The 24,897-nt window shown below is 27.6% G+C and overlaps 2 protein-coding genes across 6 annotated transcripts in view; both read left to right on the top strand.

Annotated features, from left to right (window-relative positions):
* The first annotated feature begins 1,993 nt into the window (after positions 1-1,993).
* LOC107442051 (uncharacterized) lies at positions 1,994-17,801 on the top strand. Of its 5 annotated transcripts, none has more exons than XM_016055509.4 (5): positions 1,994-2,401; positions 8,022-8,185; positions 14,177-14,255; positions 14,711-14,839; positions 17,527-17,801. In XM_016055509.4, exons 2-5 carry the CDS (start codon positions 8,081-8,083, stop codon positions 17,640-17,642), a joined length of 429 nt encoding a protein of 142 aa, XP_015910995.1. In that variant the 5' UTR covers positions 1,994-2,401; positions 8,022-8,080; the 3' UTR covers positions 17,643-17,801. The 5 variants fall into 5 exon arrangements, with proteins under 5 accessions (XP_015910995.1, XP_015910996.1, XP_015910994.1 ...); XM_016055510.5 differs by having other exon boundaries at positions 2,107-2,405; XM_016055508.5 differs by lacking the exon at positions 1,994-2,401 and adding an exon at positions 2,891-3,034 and having other exon boundaries at positions 17,581-17,801.
* Positions 17,802-23,680: 5,879 nt separating this feature from the next.
* LOC107442050 (laminin subunit alpha-1) overlaps positions 23,681-24,897 on the top strand; it is a 111,954-nt gene continuing 110,737 nt past the window's right edge. Inside the window, exon 1 of the mRNA XM_016055506.3 lies at positions 23,681-23,765. The gene's annotated coding sequence lies outside the window, so the exon portion shown is untranslated. The remainder of the gene's footprint in view (positions 23,766-24,897) is intronic.

Below are 24,897 nucleotides of genomic sequence, written 5' to 3'. Positions count from 1 at the left end.
TGTTATCTAACATATGGTTATTTTTAATTTCTGTTAGAGGAACTGAGGAAGTTTTACTTTAAAATTTCTTCATGTAAACAAATTAGCTTTCGTGAAAAATTTCACTATGAAAATATATTCATTACACAGTTGAAGTCAATTTGCTCATAAACATTGCACCACATACCATCTCTATCAAAATAGAAGCTGTGTTAATTTTTCTGAATTCTGGCAATCAAATTTTAAACTTATTTTGACTGTTTGTCATTGACATTTAAGCTTACAATGAGAAACATTTCAAAGATGCCATCTCATGTATTTGAAATGCTATCAAATTTACATTTTAAAAGATCTTATTATATTAAGATAAAGTTTCTCTCTTGAGAAAATTCATTATGAAAGTAAGTTTATTATATATTTAAAATCAATTAATTATGCTATTTACATGAAAAATTAAGCTTAAAGCAAGCTAAATATTTTTTTTTTAAATTTAAAAAATCAAAACTCACTCTGGGCAAGGAGGAAAAGAATAGTGTATAGCGATTAATTTTTCGAAAATATGATTTCCAAAATATTTCAAAGAAAAACAATAAAAATTGTACTAAGCAGATTTTTATTTTTCTCTTTAATTTTGTTAAATATTTAAATGTAAAACTTACTGAAATGATGGATGCATTTTAAAATAAACATTTAAATAGGAAAAATATGCAATAAGAAACAGAAGTTTTACTTTCTATCAACTAAACTTAAAAAATAAATAAGATAAACTGAAACTAATCATGATATTTTGCTTTATTATATGAAACAGCTTTACAAGTCTAGAAATATATATTCTTTAACAAGTAATGCAAAAATAGAATGGTCAAGAAATAAGTACAATAGAACAAAAAATGAATTTGTTATCACTAATATATTTTTCTCAAAGATTCCGAAAGAGGAGAGCGTCTGCTTCTGGTTGCTAATGGCAACCAGAACTGACCTAACCGCACCGATCGTTCCTAAATTACGGTGTGAACTGAGATCACGTGACTAGTTCGCTTTCGTGTAACCAGTGTCACCGGTGCGAATATTGGAACGCAACCTTTGTTAGACTTGGACGATTTCTGTTTACATTTATCAAGCTCATTACAAGCTGTTTACATTTATCAAGCCAACAGATAATTTATCAAGCTCTACTACTTTAAATTATTATGAAAGGAAGTTTTAAATTATTGTCATCGAATTTTTAGTGTGTACTCTCCTTTTGGGAGCAGAAACATGATAAATGAAGTATATTTCGGGAAAAACTTGAAATCTGGTTCTCGCTTGCATCTTCGAATCGGCAAAAGCAATTCGTTACGTGCAGTGTGAATGGTCCTTGGATTGCGTGAAAATAGGCTTTACTTAATATTGTGACAGAATTCTTACGCAAATTATGTATATAAAAGTATGAAAGGTCAGTTTCTCTCATTTTCTTCAACACACATGTCTTCTGTTGTGTTTAAGTTTAAAAAAAAACTAAAAATTTGTCTGTACTTAATTGTAACCATCATAATCAATTCATGATCTAGCTATTTCTCTGCATGAAAAAAAAAAAATCCTCTTTTAACGCTTTTGCAAAATTGACCCTAATCAATTTCAGTATTCTCTCCCGGATGTACGTCACGGATGACAATCAATTACCGATACCCACAATTGGCACAATTATCGCTGTTTGAATCAAAGTAGAAATTAAAGTTGAACACCCATCAAAGTAAATTACGTCACATCAAAGTAAGAGACAATTACAAATACAGGGAACTTTTCATATATTTATTTAATTTTAAAAGCAATAATTTTCCTCTTTTCATTAATAAAATTACAGGGTTGGTTAAACTGCTTGTATAAATGTCGAATAAAATATGATTTTATTTTTTAAGCTTCATTAAATAATTTTAAAATTGGAAAGAAATTTTAAATTCACAGAGGCCGAGATTATTCATTTGATATATCATACTCTCAACAACAGTGCGTGACCTTTTTTCCCCTTCGCATTTTCCCTTTTCCCTAAACTTTCGCGGTGCCCATTTTTGTTTTATTTACTTTTATGACTTACTTTGATTGCGCGCGCCTACTTTGATCAAAGTACTTTGATCGTGTCAACCCGCCTAAAAGCACTGACTGGCGACTGAAACAGCAAATAATGTAGCCGAGAGAATTAAAATGGCAACCTTTTAATCGTTGCCACTATATAGAACAGTCCTTCACTTCCTTTTAATCTTAGGCGAAAATTCTACAAAAATCCGTGGCGAAATTCGAACAAATGAAAAATTGAAAATTTCCCCTTACACGTTGAGAAATTTATCTGTACCTGCTGGTTTGCTTTCATAAGTTTTAGTTTCATCAAAAATATTCTTTTCCTTCTAACCTAATTCCTTGTTTACATACTGAAATTTGTAGTTCTGTAAGTATGTACGTTTTTAGGAAATTCTGCTTTTTCTTAACATAAACTTCTTAACTTTATGCTAAGTAAAATGAATTTTCTAGGGAAATAAATTTACTGTTTAATAAGTTAAAATAGCTTACACTTGTAATAAATTACTATGTTCAGTCCATGAGGTGAAAAAAGGATTTCATGCTCCGGAAAGTAAAAATATTTACAAAATGAAATATCTATGATTTCTTATGTATCTCTCTCTCCCCCTCCTCTTTTGATGCTTCTCACACTATTATATTGATATGTTTTGCTTTGGCTACATTTATACAGTGTCAGAAAGCACTATTTTCACAAATATAATCAATGTGTACTGATGACAAGATATCTGTTCATTGATATTTTTTTTTCTTTTATTTCTCTGCAATTTCTTTATTTCAATGTTAAATATTTATATATGTATAAAAATTACGTTTATTTTAGTTTTTGTTATTGTAGTTATAAAATAAGAGAAAAGAGGAAGTTCATAAAACATACTGTCAGTTAAATCTGAGTTTCCGTTGTCAGTTTTGCTACCAAAGTATTTCATGTTAATGCAGCTAACCGTTGATATTTCCATAAGAATACCTGTTCCTGTTAACCGCATTCACCAAATCACCCGAGGTGGTTTTTTTTTCTTGTGAAATTTAAAAAAAAAATTTTAATTGTCTGCCTGGTGGAGTTACAATTTATATTATATTTTCTAACTAACCCCCCTTCTGTAATTTTTTTTTTTTCAGTTTCTAACATAGAACTGTCAAGTTGCCAGATTTTTGTTTTTTTTGTGGTGCAGGTATAGATACAGAATTATTTCTGATTGGTTATATATTTATTCATGGAAATTTTTTCTTATAGAAAAAATTTCTTTATTAGTACCAACACTAAAAAAAGTCACCTACATATGGTGAAAATTTATTAAAAAAACAAACAAAAATAAGTTCATAAAAAGTACAAGTTTTAAATACTCCCAGTTAAATTGCTACATCTTTGCAAGTACAGAAGTCCTTTGATAATTGTAGTTGGCACAAACATGTATCAATCTAGAAATATCTCTATTTTATATTATTGAAAATTGACTATGAACTTTTTTTAGTTATATTTTCAGACAAGTCAATCTGTTAATGTGATGTATACCTATGATCTCGAGAAAAATTTAAAAAAAAATTGTTATAAGCTATTTTATTATTGGATAGAAGCATTAAATTTGAAACTTTCTACCTATGAGCAGGGGCGGACTAAGGCCTAGGCGCGTGCCTAGGGCCCGAAAATTAGGTTTTTTAATTTTTATAATTAATTTTTATTTAACAGAAAAACTTGATATTCATAATTATTGCTGAAACGTATCCACATTATGCTGAATTGTTGATTGATAAAGTCGACAAGTGTGGATGAGCGTTCCCGTGCTTATGCATCCACGCCCGCGAGTGTTGATGTGTGTAAATATGATCGCGCCTATTGCTGTTTCTTCGTGCTCTTAAGCGTTTCGTGGTAAAAATGAAGTGTTTTTTAGTGAAAATAATGGTAATTATATAGGTGCTTTGGAATATTTATCAGAGTTCGATCCATTTATGCAGGAACGCATTAAAAAAAATATATGCAAACTGCGGCACCGGCACTATAAACTATTTGTCGTCTACAAAATGTGAGGAATTTATTTCTGTTATATCGAAAGATTTACAACTCGCAATAGTGAACGAAATAAAGGCAGCCAAATTTTACTCTCTAATTATTGATTAAACACCTGATATATATCACGTAGATCAGCTGACCCTCATTATTCGTCATGTTCTTCCAAGTGGTATAAAGGAAAGATTTTTAGGATTTTTACCTACATTTTCTCATATTGGTGAAAACTTGGAGAAGGTTGTTTTAGAATTTTTGAATAGTATAGATTTAGACATCAGTAACTGTTGGAGACTAAATCTATACTATTTAATGTGTTTAATATGATAATGTGTTTAATATGTCAGGTAAATATCAGGCAATTGAGAATAAAGAATACAACAATTGAGAATAAAGCAACATATTTTTTTCTGCCCATTTTATCCCATGCTCAAATCATTCATTAAATTTAATTGGAAAAGCAGCTGACGAAAGTTGCATGGAAATGACCACTTTTTTCAATATCCTACAAGAATTGTATGTATTTTTTTCAAGTTCTACACATAGGTGGGATGCATTACAAAAATTATGTAAGAGGAAACACTTGAGCATCAAGCCTATTTGCGACACCAGGTGGTCTGCTCCTTCCGATACTGTGAAATCCTTAAAGGGAAATTAGGAAGAAATTAAACATTGTTTACCTCATTTTTCCTCAAAGATGAAAAACCATTGACAAGGTCCGAAGCTGCCGATTTACATAAAAAACTTTATACATTTGAGTATGTACCGTAACTACGAGTTATATCCGCAAAGCAGGGTAGGGTTTTTGCCGTCAAAAACTGGTTTTTGACATGACTGGTAAAAACCGTCAAAAACCTACTGTTTTCTTTAATTTATGGCATATAGAGGACAATATATTATTTTCACATAATTGCCTTTATAAATGAATGTTGTAAATGATTGCTATTGATTTTGCAACTATATACATGTATTCTTATAGAAGGATATACATTCATATAGAAATATTGTAATATACTTATTGAAAATAGTTATACTTACTTTTATCATTATAGCTTGATTTGCAAAGGATTCAAAATTTTGCACTTCTTAATTGTTAGAAATAAACAAACAAAAAAGCTTGGAACTATTAATAAATTCAAGAACTAAAAAGAAGAATTTAAGATTTGGCATTTCTTAAATATTAAAAATAAGCTAAACAAAACTTTCAAAACTTGTAACTACTACAAACTCTAAGTCAGGAATGACTTGACATTCTTCAGTAATGTAATATGCCAAACAAAATGATGCTTGGAAATGTTGAAAATTTTGTTTAGTATCCTAATATTTTACTTCAAATCCGCAGGTATGTTTTGATATAATCATGTTGGGAAAATGGAAAAATCTGTTCTTAAATATCTTTTAGCAACTTTTTTTCTAATTTTATTGCCCAAAAATGAATTAATTTTAAATTATAAGCAGTTTAACTCAAATAAAAATACAGTTTTACCAAAACTATGGGTTTTTGACAGAGGGTTTTTTGACATGACGGTAAAAACCATGGTATAAACCGGTAAAAACCGCCATGTGTCAAAAACTTGCCAACCCTGATTTATATTAATTTGTTATTTACTGAATAGCAAAGACAATTTTCCTGCCTATATTATATCAAATTTTAGATGTATAGTATAACATACATGACTAGGATTTTCTTACCACTGATATGCATAAATCTTATAATGTTCTTTCATTTTTGAAGTATATTTTGAAAACATTATTCAAATGATGTATGAATTGTTATAAAAATATGTTCCTTTAGATATTATTTAATAATAGTTTACAGCAGAGCTTGAAAATTATATTTCCTGTAACATGCCTGAGTTTTGCATGTGATAAGGAATAATTTTTATTTATTATTATTTTTCTTTTAGTATGTACGAGGGTTGTTTTTAAAGTAAGGTCCTTTTTGTTGTGTACACTAATAGGCAGGGTTGGCAAGATTTTGCCACAGGTGGAAAAAACCATGGTAAATACCGGTAAAAACCGTCCTGGCAAAAACAGGTTTTTGCCAAGCAAATTGGCAAAAAGTGGCAAAAACCTATATTTTCCAAGATGAGAGGACAAAAACACATTTTTGATACAAAATTATTCCTAAAATTGAAATATATACTATAAATATAAATAATTGCAAAAAAATTAACAAAATTATTATTCCATAATTAAATGATAATGTAATAATATATCATTTTCGTAGTTTAAAACATTATTGATTGGAAAATTTGTGATTATTCTTTTTTTTTCTAGTGAAATGAACTTATTTTAAATTAATATAACTATAATTTAAAACATAAAATATCTATCAATATGTGTAGTTAATTATTGTACAAATAATAATTTTTTATAATAAATAATAATATTATGCAAATAATAATATTTATTTATTTGTAAAAAAACATTTATTTTAGGATTCTAAAATGAAAAGAGATCACAAACTTTTAATCTTTTAAAAATTATTACCATTATATGAATTATTAATATGTTAAAAATAATTTTTTCATGTAATGTATCAAAATTATTATTCTTTATGATTGATTTAAATTTGTTTCAAGTATTTTGTAATAATATTTAATCAGCAATTTAGATAATTTGGTTTTTGCCGGTTTTTACCAGTTTTTGCCGGTTTTTACCAGGTTTTTGCCACTGTCCTGGCAAAAACCCCTTTTTGCCGGCAAAAACTCCAACCCTGCTAATAGGTAAGGCGGGCATCGCAACGAGTACTTGTGACATGTCCCGGCATTCCTTGGGAACCACTGTGCTCAGTTTCAGCTGTGTAGGGAAATTGTACTGTCAGTTCTATGTCTTTAAAATGTTCAAATATAATAAATAGCCTGCCACGCAAGAGAAAAGGTCAGTGGTGCATATTTAATGTGCAAAAAATCTGTCTGCTGCATATATTCACTGACAGATTTGTTAAGTTACGATATGTGAAGTAGCAAAATTCCTAGCGATGCTGACAGGAAATTTCGCTACTCTATGACAATGAATCTCTCCACAGCTCAGATCCCAGCTTTATTGGACTCTTTTGATTGGATCATTCCTCCCTACAGCCCAGACCTTGCACTGTGTGATTTTCATCTTTTCCAATATTTCAAACATCATTTTGGAGGCAATCACTAGAACGATGACGAATACGTGAAAACAGCCGTGACCTCTTGGTTAATGAAGTAGATGGCAAGATTTTAATACTTTAATTTCACAGCTCTATGGTTTTTATTTAAAAAAAAGACTGACTTCTACCTGTCCTAATTTACACACATGTTAAATTCATTTTCTCCATTCAAAACTGGTGATTATTTAATATGGCAAAGAAAATTTTCAAAAATAAAGTTTTTTAATCTAATAAATTCTCCAAAACATTATTTTATAAACATTAACATCCGGCCAGATTCACCTGTAATGTTTTAAGAGCATATTAAAAATATTTTATAGTTATGGATGAGAGATATTTAATAAAGTGCACTTATAAAATTAAAACACGCTTTTATAAAGAGTAGGGCTGGAATCTTCAAAAATATTAATTACTTTACACCTTGAACGTTCAGCTATAAAAGAAAAAGCTTTGATGTTGAAAGCAAATGTCTAACACATTTGTTAATGCTTATTTATTAGATTTAATGTTATATCATTTCTTTGAAAAAAACAGTAAATAATTACGCTCTTTATATTTTTAGAGGTTGCTTATTTTGGATAATGAGATTTAATACATAAATAATTTCAATTCTTATTTATTTCTTACATTACCTATATATATGTATATACTTTAAGGTAAGTAACTTCATCTTTATTAGGTTTAATAAAGTACCTAAAATCTAGTTTTTTGCAAAATCCATTCCTTAACACCACGGCAGACCAGCTTTTCCAAGTTATAATGTATTACCATTTATTTTATTAATCTAATTTTAATAAAACACCATGTATCGGCTTTTAAAAATTTAAAATTTTTCCTTACTAGACTCTACTGATAATTATAAAAACGTTGGCCTGAAGATATCAACAAATATTAACTGTGAAATGAAGTCAAATCCTGATTCTGTAGAAAAAAGTAAAAAAGAGTCTTCTCGTGCTATGAAAAGTTGTCCAGAAATTGAAGTAAAGAATCAAGAAAATGTATTGAAGGTTAGTTGTTTGTTTTAATGTTCATTTATGTTTAATTTAATATTAGATAGGTGCTAGGCCAAATTACCTCACCATATAAAGTGAAACAATTTAAAACAACCATAAAGAGACTGAATGAATGACGAGACGTCATAATAAAGTGTGTCTGTTGCTATAGGCAACCAGGAAAAGAATTTTTGGATCTGTTTTCTGAGCATAGAAAATAATATTCGTTTTAATACTTTGAAAATAAAATCTGAATTTAAAATGAAGAAATGGAAATGAAATTATTTCTGATTTTGCAATATTTCAAAATTTAAACGTTGAACTTATTATCTGACATTTTTTATTTTTTAAAGATGTTATTTTTATAAAAATGCTGTACTAAAACCAAATTTACTGAAGTTATTATAAATTTATGAAGAGTTGTAGGGCTAATTGCTTTTACACCTCAGTTCAAGTCTTTCAGGTAATGAAAAGAAAAAAGAGATGCTGCAAAAAATTTGGGGCATGATTCTGATGCGCAATCAGAAGGTTTTATGAAATTCACGGTATTTCTTTTAGATAAAATTGAACTATATATATAAACAAGGGAAAAATTACAGAACACTGAAAAAAGGAGGGAAAATAAAAATAATAGAAAACCGGGAGAAAAAAGGACAAATTTTTAAAAAAAAAAAAATCCGGAAAATGAAAGATATAGTCTTTGTATCAGTCCACACAATTATGTCCGCAATATTAGAAAGCACTCTTTTTTTGTGGATATAATCGTGTGGGCTGATGAAAAGATTATATCTTTTATTTTCTGGATTTTTGTAAAAATATTTTTCATTCTTTTTTCCCACCCGGTTTTTGTTATTTTTTTAATTATTTTTCTTTTTTTCCCCTTTTTTCATTGTTCTGTAATTTTTTCCTTGTTCTATCTACATTTTGAACTTATTTTATGAGTTCTATTTACTTGCAGCTTATGTGCAATAAATAAAACTTATTGTTTTTTCTTAATTTTCTTCATGTTTTTTGTATTTATTTATTATGCTATATATATTAGTATAAGAGTAAACTTTACTTGCATTTTTATTTTATTGTTAAAGGTCATTTCATTCTGCAAATATTTAGGTTACATGTTTTTCATAAATAAATAGGGTTTTCAAATAGCATCCTTGTGTATAAATTCCGAAACTGACTTTTGCAAACATATTTTTTCCCTAAGCTCTTCGATTGCGATCAGTTACTTATTTATCACCAAATATGGTTACTAAAGTTTCTTTGTTTTATTCCTTTATTTAAAAACTTATTTTACTTTTATCACCATCACTACCGACATCTGATACGATAGCGTCATTTTAAGTAGAGTTTGTGAGGTCCTTAAGAAGTTAAAAATGTGGGGGCGAAACTAAAAAGATGTATTTTATTATGTTTATATTCATCACAGCATTCAATATTTAATTTCAAAAATTTAATTTTAAATTTAATAATAACTTTATAATTACGATCGATACTGATACCACAGTGTTCTTAATTTATTAAGGACTAGATTCTTAACTTTCTAAATGAAAGGTCAAATAAAGAAAAAAAAAAAAAAAAGAGTTTCAAATCTTTGAAAAAATTAAAATTCATCAGAAGTTGGAGTCAATTTTACTTAGAGTTTATCGCTGTATTTTGCAGTTGTAGATTATTTAGAGATTTGCTCATTTTAATTAGAATTTTACTAGTTTTAATTGTTGAATTAGAGAAAATAATGAGACCCCTCTACCCTTAACTATTTCTAGCATTTATGCAAACAAATCCTTTTATTGGTACTTTTTAATTTTCTGAGTTAAATTAATAGTTTAACTTTTTGATCAATAAGTCAGTGACATTCTTTGGTTAAATAATAAAAAAAAAAAATTTTTTAATGGCAGGCACTAGGGATGTATTGTCCCATTGGCCAGGAGTGCCAGAACTGCTACTCTCATCTCGTTACCCAGTGGGCATCTGTGTCGAAGCAGTGTTGCCCACGTCACACAACCACAAACCCGTTTATGGGGCGAGTCACACTCACACAAAGGAGAAAGGACATAGAACACCGAGAGAAAGAAACATCCATACCCTGAGCGGGATTCAAACCCGCAACCATCAGCTCCGCAGTCAGGCATGCTAACTACTTGGCCACCTGGTCGGTTTGGTTAAATAATATGTGGCTTAATTAATAGAAAACTATAAATAGAATCAAAATGTATGAATTCCTTCCTATAGGATTTAAGTGGATACCTTTTAAGCATTTTGAACATTGCAAATATTGTAAAGCATAAATTAGCTGAATGCCATAAAGTTTCTCATTTTTAAATGTAAAAATTATATAAAGCAAGTAAATATTTTGTAAATTTATATTTTGATTATTTAATATAAATAATTTATTTAGTGTAGTATAGCAAACTTTTATGCATTCTTTCCTATCAGTTCTTTTATTTCAGTTACTTTGTAGCAGTTTCTTTTTACAAAAACTAATCAATTTTATCATCGAATTTTAAATTGAGGGGGGGGGGAGTATTTAGAGGATAAACTAATGCAGAAATTGTGCTAAATTATTTTTTTTTTATGATTCGCCGAAGTATTGTTAGAGATTCGCTCTTTGAAAAAATAAGTTCAAATTTTTAAAAATGTTAGTTTTTTGAAGTATGTTGATGTATGTAAATTGTAAAAAATATAAAAAATGCCAATATTTTGACTCAAACAAAAACAAATTACAGCGGATCATATAGTTTAAATAGCAAGATTACAGAATTCAAAAAAAAAAAAAATTTAAAAGATAAATAATTCATAATGATTTAGTTTTTGGCTGCTTACTAGAGTCTTCGTTTTTACTTCTTCACCGGAAAACTAATGGCCAATGTGAAAATTACATGAATAACCATTTAAAAAATACACATGCTTTATAACATTTGTAAAATAACAAATATTTTTCCGAATTAGAATTTTTAAAGAAGTTAGCTGCCTTCTAATATAAGACTTCACTCTTGAAACTACTGATCATGCATGAAATATCCTACTACCCTACACCTGAGCTCAAGGATTTCTGAATGATACTAAGTAAACTTGGTTTCAAGCAAAACGAATGGATATTATTTTCATATTCATTTCATTAGTTTATTAAAACAATAATTTAAAAAATTAAAAGAAAATTTAGGTTTATAATACCCCAAATTAAACAAGAGTAACACTTGTTACAATTTTTAACTCTGACATTCTTTTCATGAGAACTTCTTTTGCCGACGATTTTGTCAGTTTTTTATTATTAATTAAAGCCAGCTTACGCCTTCATTCTTGTAATTTTTGCATTTTATATTTGAAATTTTAAAGTCGAATGACATACATGAAATGACCCCTATTTCAAAGAGTCACAGTTAAATAGTTGCAAGGTCAATTGTTTCGAAAAGAATTGACTGCTTCGGTGCAATGAAACAATTGTCAATGAATTATTAATATTCTTGTTTCCTTTTTATGAAATATTAGATCCAAATTTGAATTCATTATTTCTTTAAACCGTGTATTAAAACTATTTTTATAGGTTATTTAAGTAGAAAAATTCTAATGTTAGAAAAAGAACAATTTTTAAGATGATGATTCTAAAAATAGCATGTTTTTCAAATCTTTTTACAATTTTTTATTTTAGTAGTCGTTTAACGAAACAAGGCATATCAAACATTTCATTTTCCTGATATAGCAATATTTTTTTGAACTGTGCGAAAGTTGAGAAATAATATAAACAACTTTTTAAGCAGATATTTTCAACTTTTTAAAAGAAAAGGGTAACTTTAAGTTAGCGGGCAGGAATTACTTTGAACGTCAAAATAAAATTTTATCTCCATAGTTTTTTGTTCATTAAAAAAAAAAAAAACAATCTGTTGTATGTTTTTGCTGTGCTCACATACGCATTTACTTTTCATTACTCAAATAAATAATAAACAATAAAAAAAAGGAAAATTAATAATTTATCTTCATTTTTCGAAAACAATAGTATGATTAGTAAATAGTCAGGTGTTCTGAATCGAATGATATTGATAAGTAGAATATTTTTAATTTCTTAACAAGATTTAATTCTTAGCTAGCTGGCAATAATTCTAACTTTTCTTTCAATAAAACATTTAACAATAACGTAAAAAGTAATTTTATTTTAAAGGAAAACATAAATTAATGTACTGCTAAAGCAATTGATTAGTATATTAATGGAAAAATAATATATATGGTAGCATAAAAAGTAAGATTTTGTGTTAAAATTTAATTAAAAAGTTAGAAAAATAATTCTGAGAAATAAGCGCAGACAAGTAATTTACAAATTTATTTTAAGATTAAGGTGATATATAAGATGTAAAGAAGTTTTAAGATCATTAAAAATGCTGACTACGTATTTTTATTAATATTTATAAAATATATATTCAAGAAATTGATAAATATATTATTGAAATTCTATCAGTTATTGAAAAACAAAATAAAAAATAATAACATTAAATAAGCACAATCTGGTGTATAATCATATTCCATCAGAAGCACGCTTTTATAAAACTAGATATTCGTTGAATAAAGTGTTTTTTATTCAAAATGTTTTATTCGAATTTCTTTACTAAATTGCAAATAAATTATTAAACAACTGAAAAAGAAACATCATATTTTATAGTTTGAAAGAAACATAAATAAAAAGATTAGCAAACGTTATTAGCGGAAAAAATATAAATGAAATTTTACGCTACACGCGCTGTCGAGTTCCTCACAAGTTTATTAAATTTTAATATTAATCGCCCCATTTAATTATTTCTTTATTGTTGCCAAATTATTTTTTTAAAAATAATTTTAATTTTTCTCAACTTCTAATAAATAAAAACAGTTGAAACTTTAGATTTTTCAATTGAGAAATATGTAGATTAATATGGTATAAAAAAATGCATACCTTATAATTCAAAATTTTTTCATCCTCAATTTAATTAAATAATAAAAAATAATTAATTATATTATTATTAAAAAATATTTTTTTCATGAAATTATCTTTGGGTAAATGAGTTTTATGTGTGGATGCAATTTTCTTTGAATTGCTTTATTAGTTTTAAAAATATGATTAAAAACGTGAAATTAACATTAAGGGGTACGAACTTTGAATCTTTCTCTTGACCAAACTATGGTGACACTATTTCCCAGATTGCGGCTACCCTCTATATTTTGAAGGTTAAGAATCCAAATGTTAAAAAAAAACCATATTTGTTTATTCAGAGAAAGTACGTTTTTGTGTCTGATTTCGTAACTTAATTAATAGTTAGCACTAATTAATTAGCATATTTGAAGTCACCCCCAGGAACCATTAAGATTGACACTTAGTTCATGAAAATCTAACCATTAAAACAAAAGTTAATCAGGGTGCTTCGTTTTTTTTTTTTTATTGCGGACTGTACATTCATATTTACTTTTATTTTATTCATTTCAATTGCTGATATTATAATCAATTAAAAACCAAATCACATTAACTAATTTAAATATGTTAAAAATTTATTATATTATTGTACGAGTGCTTTCAACAAACATTAACACTCAGATGGATGCTTTTTTATCCTCCAAAATAATATATATTTTTATAAAATATACTCAAAACAAGCATATTGTTATTTTTCTTGTATGGTCCTCAAAGAATTGTTGTAAGATTTTTTTTTTCTTTTATAAATTAGAAGAAATTGGAGAATTAACAAGAGTAGGTTGATATATTTATGAGATGAAAGCAACCACATCATAAATATATAAATTAATTCCTCAAATATGTCTATCTGGTTCCTAAACAATTTTTTTTTGAAGCATTTATACTGTACTCAGTATTTTTTAAGAGTTTTCAGTATCTTAATGCTTAATCATTTATATTCCAAAACGGACAGACAAATTAGGATCTTCATGCCATTTCAGTATTATCATTTTTTTCCCTTTATTTTAGGTTACGCCAGGTGTCTGCCAAAGTATTGCTATGAATTTTTACTACAATATTGTTTTTTTCTTTAGGATACTAATAAATCTAAAGATCTAGAAGAGTGGCCTGAAATTGAAAGTATGAGGGATTGTATTTATGAGGGACTAACAGGTATGTTATACACAACTTTAATTTGTTCAAAGCCATTGTATATTTATAGTTTTCTCCTTAATATATTTTCTGAAATTATTTCATTTATCTTATAAGGAAAGTATCTGTTTTACTCAATTGCCTTGTTGAATTTTAGTTCAAACATCTTAAATTGAAAAATGTATTTCATCTTAGATCTATTATTTCCAATGACTCTTTTTCTCAATCAACTAATTTCTTTAAAATAATATACATATTAATAATAAAAAAATTTGAACCTGCTGGAAACAGTTTGCTGAAATCTTTTTTTTTTCGAGTGAAAAATGATAAATTACTTTTATTTCAACTTTGTAATTGATAAAGAAAAAAGTTGTGTATTAAAATGGAACATGAATGATAAACACTTAGTTTTCCTTACTTGTCTGTGCTCATTATATTTCTTTAGACTGTTTATTGATAACTTACATTGTATTTAGATGTGTATGAGGACGATATTATACCAGAAAATTTAAGTTTATCTGAAGATGAACTTGATTCATTCTATGTAGGAAGAAGTGATGATGAGACTGAGAAAAGCATACTAAACTTTACTTTTGATGACGATGGTAATTTTTAACTTAGATAAAAAATGATTCTTAATTAATTTGATATAAATTCTTTAGATAACTTTTGATTAGGTAGTTGCAAATAATCTTCACAATTTATTTATTTATATTGCAGGGTGCTTATTTTCGTCTTTTAAAAGCCCTTAAAGGTGCTTTTTTCCATTATGTGTTTTTAAAAAGTGTTTAATTTTTCCCTTTTTGAAAATGAGATTTTTTCTTCATGTTAAGTTTTGCTACGAATTATGCAAAAAGACAGTTCACATTGTTCGAATAAACGTTTTCACAATTCATTCAACCCAAATCTATTTTGGCTTATTGTCAGTCCATAGCGTATGAAAATGCCATTCGTTTTACATGATTCAAAATTTCGCGATTTTTGACAATTGTCAAAAACAATGACAGAAGTTTTTTTTTGTCACGACGGTTAAAACGAGATAAAACCGTAAATTCTCAAACACTTTCCAAACCTGCCTAATTATGATATTTTTGAAAAGTGCTTAAAAGGAGCTTATTTCTTGTTGAATAATTTGGCTACGCACCCTACCCTGTATTACATAACACAAAATATTAAAATAAAATATTTACTTTAGTTGGGCACAGCTAATCGAAACATGCCTACTTTTATTTTAAAGATGTTGTAATCTTCATAACTTAAAATAATTTTAAGTAAAATTAAAAAAGAATTTAAATAATTTTTTTGAGGTTTTTATCGGCTAGACAAGCACTAGTAAATTCATGAAATTTTATTATTATTTATTCCATTTTTTTTATTTATTTCTTTTTATTATAAAACAAAATGTCTATCTCCAAAAACATTAAATAAAATAAAATAATGAATTTACTTGCATGCAGGTAATCAAATGTTACCTATACTCTTATTTTAATCATGTAATCTTCAAATTTGTATGTAGCTATATGTTGCTGCTCATGAACTATTGCATATCTGCACTTCACTATCTGAGAACATTGGAACATTAAACTAAATTGGAAAATGTTTAATGAGCTGATGTTTTGTTTGGAGAACATTAAGTTAAAGTATGCTGGTTTTTAAAAAAAGAAAACCTTAACCAACAATATGTACACTTTTATAATTAATTCGAACAGACATTTAAATTAAAAAAATAGAAGAAGTAAGGGATATCAGATCAATCATATTCATTTTTAAAAATCAAATATATTTTTCAATGTGCAAGTCTGTTTTTGTACTCCTAAATTTGAAGCATCCACTTATGCACCTTTCATACATTTGCTTTCTGAAACACTTGATGCTTAGCAGAGGAAATTATTGAAAATTTGTCTTAAAACATCATGAAATGTGTTAAATACTTTGCAAATTACACGAAAATCAGTTTTCTTCCTCAGCTCTAAAGAAATAAGTTTATGTTCTAATTATTTAAATTTGCCTACTATTGATTAGAAATTGGTATAATTTAACTAAATGCTTTTATCATCTTTAAATTTTTATTTAATTTTACTTGGATCTATTTTTTAACTTTTTAGTAAAAATTTTAAATATCTTTTACAAATTTTGCCCTAAAATAAAGTTATAAAATTAAGTGAAACAAGGGAATTGAAACTTAATTGGTATTTTTCATTATTTACTTTCTTGTATCTGATTTTGTCTTTTAAGATTAGTTTTGTATTAAAATTTAAGTAGTTTGTAATTAGTATACTAGTTTTATCAAAAAGAAAAATTAAAAAAAAAAAACTGTTTTTATTGAAGAGTTGTGATATTCCAAGTGCTTCTTAGGTAATGTCCACAATTTTAAATTTAGTATAATCAGCTTTTTTAACTATTAAATTGATATGTGTGATATAGTAAACTTATTTCAAGTAAGCCTCTAAATACATTTTTCATAAAAATTCAGACTACTTAAATGCTTTTTCAAAAGTTCCAGTAAAATCTTCTAACTTTTTGTCATATTTGAAATTAATGCAAAAGGTTTGTGCACAATATATTTCAATTGCTGTACTTACGAATCTTGAAACATTGATAACAAATTGTGCAATTACTATAAGTTTAAACTTTAAAAAAAAAAAAATGCTTTTCAGTTGTTATCTATTTGAATTGTTTTAATTATCTATCGAATATAGATTTTAAAAATTTTACTTTGGTACTAATTTTTTAAAAATTGCATAATACCTTTGAAAAGTCCCTAAAAAAAAATCTTCAATTCATCTATAAATTACGGTGTGAAATCCTGGCGCCAGAAAAGAAAGCATTACAAACTGTCGAGCACATTCCTCATTTGTCAAATATCTGAGAATTTTTAAATTCTGGTTAAAATTGTGCTAATTTAAAGCATGAAAATTTGCCAGATTTTCATACTTTTACCCTAATAATCTTTTTTTTTTTTTTTTCCTCTTTGGAAAAAGAATTAGTTTCTCTGAAATGCTAATCACTTAATTTCATTAAAAAAGTCATCAATATTCAATTTGCGGAACAAGCCACTAAATATTCTGTAAAAAGTTTTTACGGGTGACCTAGAAGAAAATCTTAACTTCCCTGGCTTGTAATATTAAACTTAACCTGGACAGAATGTTACCTTTTTTGTGCAAGTCTGTTGATAAGAAAAAGTATTACTTTTTTATTAATAAGAAATGTAGAAATTTAATATGCGAAATAAAATAGTTGTATTTCTATTTTTAAACAGTATTGTATTAGCTAATTCCCCCCCCCCTTCTAGATGAAACTGATTTATATTCTTTATATTCTCCATTACCACTACCTGTGCCTGAAGAAAACGAGCTTGTTGAATTACCTCTTGCATTCATTCCAAGTTCTCCTGAAGACTGGATATGAAATATTAACAGAATTTTTTCACTTCATTTATAGACAATTATTTTTTGGCTAAATATATGTATTTTAGTCAAAATTTTGTATAAATTACCATAAAATTTATCAAATAATTTGTACCATTTATTGTATATTTTATACTAATAATAAAGATTTTAAAATAGAGTATTTTGAAAGTTCTTATATTGCTATATTACCTCTATAAGAAATAGAGCTTATTTCCACTGCAACCACCAAAAATTTTGTTTATCAAAATTGGTTTTAACAAATGTTCTTTGAATTATGATACACTTAAATTGAAGAAATCGAACATGTTGTTTACACGGTTGTAAACTTCTTCCACTAACTAGAAATTTTTAACTTATAAAAAATACAAATTTTACCAATTAGTAAGTGGAAAAGGTTTAAAGCTTAATTCCCTTTTGAATGCCTACTAGTGTTCTGTTTTGGTTGTACTGTGTTAAGACTTTATTCAAAGAAATTTAACATAGTTTAACAATTTAACATAGAAATTGTACCCTTTGAAATTTATTATACCACATGGTCAGATTTATTTTAGTGAGTAAATCTTGATAATTAAGTTAATCATCATTAAAATTGCTTGAGTAAATTTTCTCCCTTGTGATCATTATTCCCAGACATATTTTTATCTTACCTTATTTGCATGTGTTGGTTATAATTTGGGATAGGCCATAGTTGTTAAAAGCTTTAGTACTAAATTTGTCAATTATCCCACTACACTTTACCCTGATTATCCCCACACTTTTAATGCAATATTATTACAAAACGCGAAAGTCAAATGTGAGTTTTCAAACTGTTTACTGTTTTTAAACTTTGTTACTAATATTTTGTAGCCTAATGAAGTGCATAAAAAACTGTTTCAAGATTTAATAATCATAGAATCTCTTGATAAATCACTAAATATGAATGTCCATAAATTAAAAATATACTGAACCAGATCCCAACTAAATGATGTATTTTATTTTGAACTATAATTTACTCTGTTTTGTTTTAAATCATTTTTAACCCCATTCAATTTCTTTAATTAAAATATTTAATTTGCATTTATGTTTCTCAATAAAATATTTATAATTTTTTTTTCAACTTTCGTTTAAAAACATAGTTAATTTACTTTAAAATACACTTTTGTGTTACGTGATGTGAAAAAAAAGTCATCACTTTTTCGAGAAATAGGGAAATAGATGAGATTCGGAGTAATAAAAAGGGAAAAATCAAACTTGTGACAGGGAAGACGATTAGACTTTCCCCCAAGAGGGTAAAACGAACAAGAACTGTTTTTCTTTCTTTTTATATTAACAGAGGTGTGCATAGGTTATGCCGTTAAGTACGTGATTTTTACTTTATGTATTTCTTTATTTTTTTATTAAATTTGTGTTACTAAAATAACTTATAAATACTTACTTCGACAGAGTGTCGAGTGTAAAATTGGATACTCTCCTTCAACAATTTTTCACTTTCAAAAAAGATAACGTAATGAAACCTCTCGCACGTTTGCGTACGCTACGGGAACAAGAGGCGATCGGCGAAGGGAAGTTGCCTCAGAATCTGCTCATGCCGCGTATATTATCGATTCTTCCGGATGATGAATACAGAGAGTGACAAGTCACAATGAGACTCGTTACCAAAAGCTGAAAAGTCACCCGAGAGACTGATGGAACAAATAAAGATGCTCCTTCAAAGGCAAAATTTATGCATAAAAGAAAACGTTACAACGACTTTTGTAACAAGCGGTGCAAGGCACGGTGCCAACGGAAAGAAGAAATGGAGGAAGGGGACAAGGTCTCCGATGGCGAGAAAATATCAACCTTCAACAACTACCGGGTATGAGTAAACTTTGTAGGGCTAATGACAGTGTGAAAAGCTTTCGTGGCAACTGTTTTAGGTGCAATAAGCCAGGGCACATGGGAAAATTTTGTCCTGATTTTACAGATAAGCCAAAGACATCAGGTAATAAAACCAAAACTTTTCTTACAAATACTTATTGTAGTGCATTTATTTGCCAGGATGAAAGTAGCCGAAATATGTAGCTCAAAGACGATGGAGCTACGGAACACATCACAAATTCAGAGGAATATTTCAAGACGTATGTGCTTAGTGCGAGCGTGAAACATCGGATTTTTGATGTACTTGATGGTACTCTGATTATCAATCTGGAGGATTGGTAATAAGATGTCGTTGGCTATCTCGGCAAACAGGCGCTTTAACGATATCAGGTCTTTTGTCGCATCAGCTGCTGCCATGAACTCTGCTTCTGTCGTTGAATTAGATACAGCCTCCTGCAATTAACTTCTCCAAGTAATTGCACCTCCACCGTAGATAGAAATCACACCTGTGCGAGATCTCCGAGTTTCAGCACAACTGTTGTTACATCACTAAACAACATAAGTCTTCTATCATCCATTCTTGTATATCTGAGTTTTTTTTTAAATTTTTATTTCTAAGTTCATATTAAATACTAATTTAAAATAGCTGTCACTTTTATTTTGTTAATAATTACAACAGATGGTATCTTCAATCATCCGTTTTAAGCATAAGCATATTAAAATCATTATTGTATTCTTCATTATTAAATTTATTATAATATTTGGAAGAATTTAATTTTATGCAAATATATTACCAAGTTGGCTGATAAAAAGAATTGTGTCTGAAACATAGATGTTTACATTAAAAATATCACTTTTGCCGTCAACATGTCTAAATACTTAGGCACACGTAAGATATTTTTATATCACTTTACAAATAAAATTGATTCTTAACTAAACTTTGAATATAATTACTAAAAGATAGTGAGATGTTTCTCGTATTTAAAATAATTTTCATTTGCTCGTAAGTCGGTAAAGGCATACAGTTTTATAAGTACTAAAATTAGAACTTGTTATAAATTTCGCCTTTCAATCACAATTATTATTTCCCGAATAATTAATTTTTAAATAATTTAAGTTAAAATATATAAATTAATGTAATGAACGATATGTACCCGAATATGTCTCTTCATAATATTCTTGTCTCAGATTATAATCTTAAAAAATTTGTGTTAAGTCTGGATGGTGCGCATTCTTAAACTAGGACGCGCATCCTATTCTATGTACGCCACAGTCGATAATAATAAGACGAATATTTTTCATTATTACTTAAAAAGAATGTCGGTTTGTTTGAACAATTTTTGATTACAGAATATAACAAGGATTTGTTTCACCTTTTAATTCGGTAGATGGGAACTTAGGCATGGCTTCCAGCTTTAATTTCTAAGGCAATAATTACATTCTTTCTAGGAGTCCCACAAAAAAAAAAAAAAAGATAGGTGAAATTTCTTTTATGCATTATTCAATATTGTATTTGAACAACTTAGTAAAATAGTGTTTGGACAAGGAATTAAAAGTTTCTCCTTTTTTTTTTAAATGAATATTTAAAATGATAAAAAAAATTTTAATGCATAAACTAAAAAAGTTATCTTAACAAAATATATTATTATTATTAAAATAATTTACGTTATTTTAATAATAATAAAGGGATATTTAAATAAATGTTTCTTAAAAATTCATAAAATAAACGAATCCCTCTTAAAAAAAACAAGAAAGCTCCTCTTCACCTTAATTAGCAAATCTGAATCATAACTCTGGAAATCGCGAAAGAAGCATTCGTGATTCAGGGATTGCATGAAATTTCCCAACACATTTTCTCAGTTGAGGTACCTTTTTTATCGGTACTTTTTTTTTCCAGGGACCTTTTTTAGCTAACTTTTCTTTAAGGGACCCTTTTTACGGGTACCTTCTTTTTCGGACCTTTTTTTCCCCCCATCCAACCTATTTTTTGAGAGAGACTAATATCCACCTCCACCAACAACACCTGTCACCTTCAGAATCCACACATATTATAAAGACACACACATATTATAAAGTCTTTTCATCACATTTTATTCTAACTAAAAATTAAATAAATAAAACTTTGAGAGTAGGGGTACACAATACCACCATCTCGTGTAAGTGCAATATATATGTATGTAAGGCTATATTGAGAGAGGTACTTGATATACGACTTAGGAGTGTGTGGCATACGTGTATATGTAACCTCCCGGTGGGTAACAAGGATAACATAAATACATAAAGTAATAATTCTGAAAGACTCGTCTGTAGTCAGCGGGGTTGATGATGTAAACAGGGATGCGATGACAGAGAACAGGCGGATTGTTCCTCTGTTGTTTTATGATATATCTTTTTTCTCTATCATTTTTATCTTCTACGGCTATTCTTGTCTAGAAATTTTCGAATTTCTAAACGAACAAAATATATTTTTTTTTTTTTTTTTTTTTTAAGGAATTTAAAAGGAATTTTCAGTTTTGACACGTTGTAAGTTTAATATAAAGTAATCGACTGAAAATAAGGTAGTTTCGCAACTCTCGATGTGAAAATTGTTACTTCATATTTCATTGAAATAATAAGTGAATCACTTCATGGTGTTACTGGGAAACTAAGGGACATAGAAAGTTCTCCTGTCATTTGCTTTCTGAGAGTTTCGAGGTTCTATTTTTTCGTCACTCAGAAAGATATGACAAAGAGTAAAAATCAATGTATAAGAAATATTTAAATAGGAAATTTTATTGTTTAAATTGAGTTCAAAATATGAGCTTAGTAATCATTTATGTTCTACTGCTCTATCATTTTTATTTTCTCTGGCTATTCTTGCGTTGAAATTTTAGAATTTCTAAATGAACAAAATATGATTTTTTTCTAAAGGAATTTAAAAAGGTTTTTCAGTTCCGACAGTTTTAATAGGAAATTTTACTATTTAAGTAGAGTTCAAAATATGAGCTTAGTAACGATTTATGTTCTACAGCTCTATTATTTTTATTTTCTGTGGCTATTCTTGTGTTGAAATTTTCGAATTTCTAAATGAACAAAGTATGATTTTTTTTAAAAAATAATTTAAAAAGGTTTTTCAGTTCCGGCAGTTTTAATAGGAAATTTTACTGTTTAAGTGAGTTAAAAGTATGAGCTATGTAAGTGTTCAATTTCTTAAGTGGAATGGTACAAAATTAAAATACACACAGTACTAATAATAATCATGGCTCCTGCAAGAGAGATCAAGATGGTGCAATGGCACCCAGCTGGGAATCCTATAAATAACAACTTATGTGGTTTATTGCAACTGTATTTATTTATTTATTCATATTTTTTTGAGTAACTAAATACTGCTTATTACGTATCATATTGTTCAAATTATGATTTTTGAAATGGGTACAAAAGTTTTTTTTTTTCAATTCAATGCTATAAATAACTAACATTATTTTTATATTTATTGGAAGATAAAACAAAAAAACAAATTATGTAAAAAAAATTAATAAAAAATAATAAAACACCGAAACGTACTCCTTCTATTTTTGCACTCATAACATGTGATAATTAACATAATAACATATTAAATAAATCAAGATAGAATGTGATAAAATTATGAATCTTAATTGTTAGTGAAGTTATCTGATGCCCACATGTAAATTTATTATTCAGGCAGAATATATAAATATTCACGATTTTTAAAAATTATTGATCAATATTTTATCTGCCCTCTGAAAATTTCCCTGGGTTCCTTTCAATGTTATGTTATAAATTAATGATTTAATATCAGCGAAATAGCAACAATGGGCGAATTATCAGCATAAGTGTTGTTTAAAAAACTGTTTCTTTCCTTTGACATAATATTTTATTAATGACGTTTGAAATTTAATTTTAATTGACTTTAATTACTCAAATTTTAGTCAATTTTTTAAACTGTTCTGGAATTTCTAATGCTTTTGTACATAGTAGTAAATTTTGTACATAGTTGTAAATTATTGGCAAAAAAAAAATACTATCAAACGTTAATTTTTCAGATATTTCGAAAGAATGTTCGGATAACAAAGACCGATAATTACTGTTATATAATATTATCACAGCCCCTTTTATGATCTACTAAAAGGGACTTTTCAGGGACGCACACCCTCAATATTGAAAAAGAGTAGTTTTCCAGGAACGGTATATAAGAAGAGAAAGTATTTTTGTTTGGTGAAGCAGGTGTGCCCTAGGGGTCGCTTAAGTATTGGATGTGTCAAAACGATGAAAGGAATACAAAACGGTGAGTTGTGATTTTTTCTCGATTTTCACGCAAATCACGGCATAATTATAGTGCGGTATTAGAGAACATATAGACTTGAAATGACTGCAGGTTCTAAGTTTTACACTACACATTGAGTTCTTCGTTGATTGATGTTTGTTTTTGAAGTTGGAAGAATTGTTCTCCGTTATTTTGACTGTGAGAGCTATTATTAATATGCTAATCGAACTTAAGATTGACTTCAGTTTTATTTATCTATTGTCACTGAATTCGGAACATAATAAGTAAATGATTGTACACAGAAACTATTCATTGTTATCAATTCATTGTTATTTTGTTTTGCTTATTTAAGTTGAAAATAAATTAATAAATAAATTAATAAATAAAATAAAAACTAATTTCAGTCAGCAGATAGCACATTTACAGGACTTTCCTTCTCTCTGTCTCTCTCTCTCTCTCTTTTTTTTTTTTTTTTGCATGAACTGTTCTAAATTTCTTAAGTATGATTAGTAATATGAAATTAGTCACTAACTTATTTTTGTGAATAAACGCGTCTTTTTTTCCCGATGGATTCGTATTTCTTACTCTAAAAAGAAGGGAGGGGCTGGATTTAAGCCTCAAAATTCAATGAACTGTTAATTAATTGTAAAGTGCAATAGTCGTTTTAAAAATAAATAAACATATGAACTAATGGATATTGGGGCAATCGAGGGGAAGAGTTTTTGTGATATTCGAGCCAAATCCTAATGCTTATAGTTATAGTAAAAATATTAGTTTTTAATTTTAATTACTTATGCAAGTAGGAGATTTAAGGAAATAAAAATAAATAATGCTCCAATCTCTAGTTTTTTTTCTTTTTGAATTAAAATGTAATTAGGAAATCAAGAATTTAAGATTAAAACCTTTTATATTTCTTTTTTCTATTATTTCAATTAATTAATTTATTTTAATTTATTTATTCTAATTAATTTATTTTAATCAATTTATTTTAATTAATTTATTTTAATTAATTTATTTATTCTAATTAATTTATTTTAATTAATTTATTTTAATTAATTTATTTTAATTAATTTATTTTAATTAATTATTTTTTACTTACTACTCTTACCTGATTTTTCCTCTGAGGGAATAAAAGAAATAAAAAGAAACATAA

This window comes from Parasteatoda tepidariorum, chromosome 9, assembly GCF_982258835.1.
Source record: "Parasteatoda tepidariorum strain Cologne lab strain chromosome 9, Ptep-v5.0, whole genome shotgun sequence".
Taxonomy (NCBI): domain Eukaryota; kingdom Metazoa; phylum Arthropoda; class Arachnida; order Araneae; family Theridiidae; genus Parasteatoda; species Parasteatoda tepidariorum.
This window is presented reverse-complemented; position numbering and strand designations above follow the sequence as displayed.

Bases quoted from the DNA above. Each gene is read 5' to 3' on its own strand.
- LOC107442051 (XM_016055507.4), top strand. From the start codon at position 2,959: ATGTTAATGCAGCTAACCGTTGATATTTCCATAAGAATACCTGTTCCT. The intron at 3,035-8,021 runs GTGGTTTTTTTT...TTTCCTTACTAG, and splicing joins CATTCACCAAATCACCCGAG to ACTCTACTGATAATTATAAA. The intron at 14,840-17,526 runs GTAATTTTTAAC...CCCCCCTTCTAG, and splicing joins CTTTACTTTTGATGACGATG to ATGAAACTGATTTATATTCT.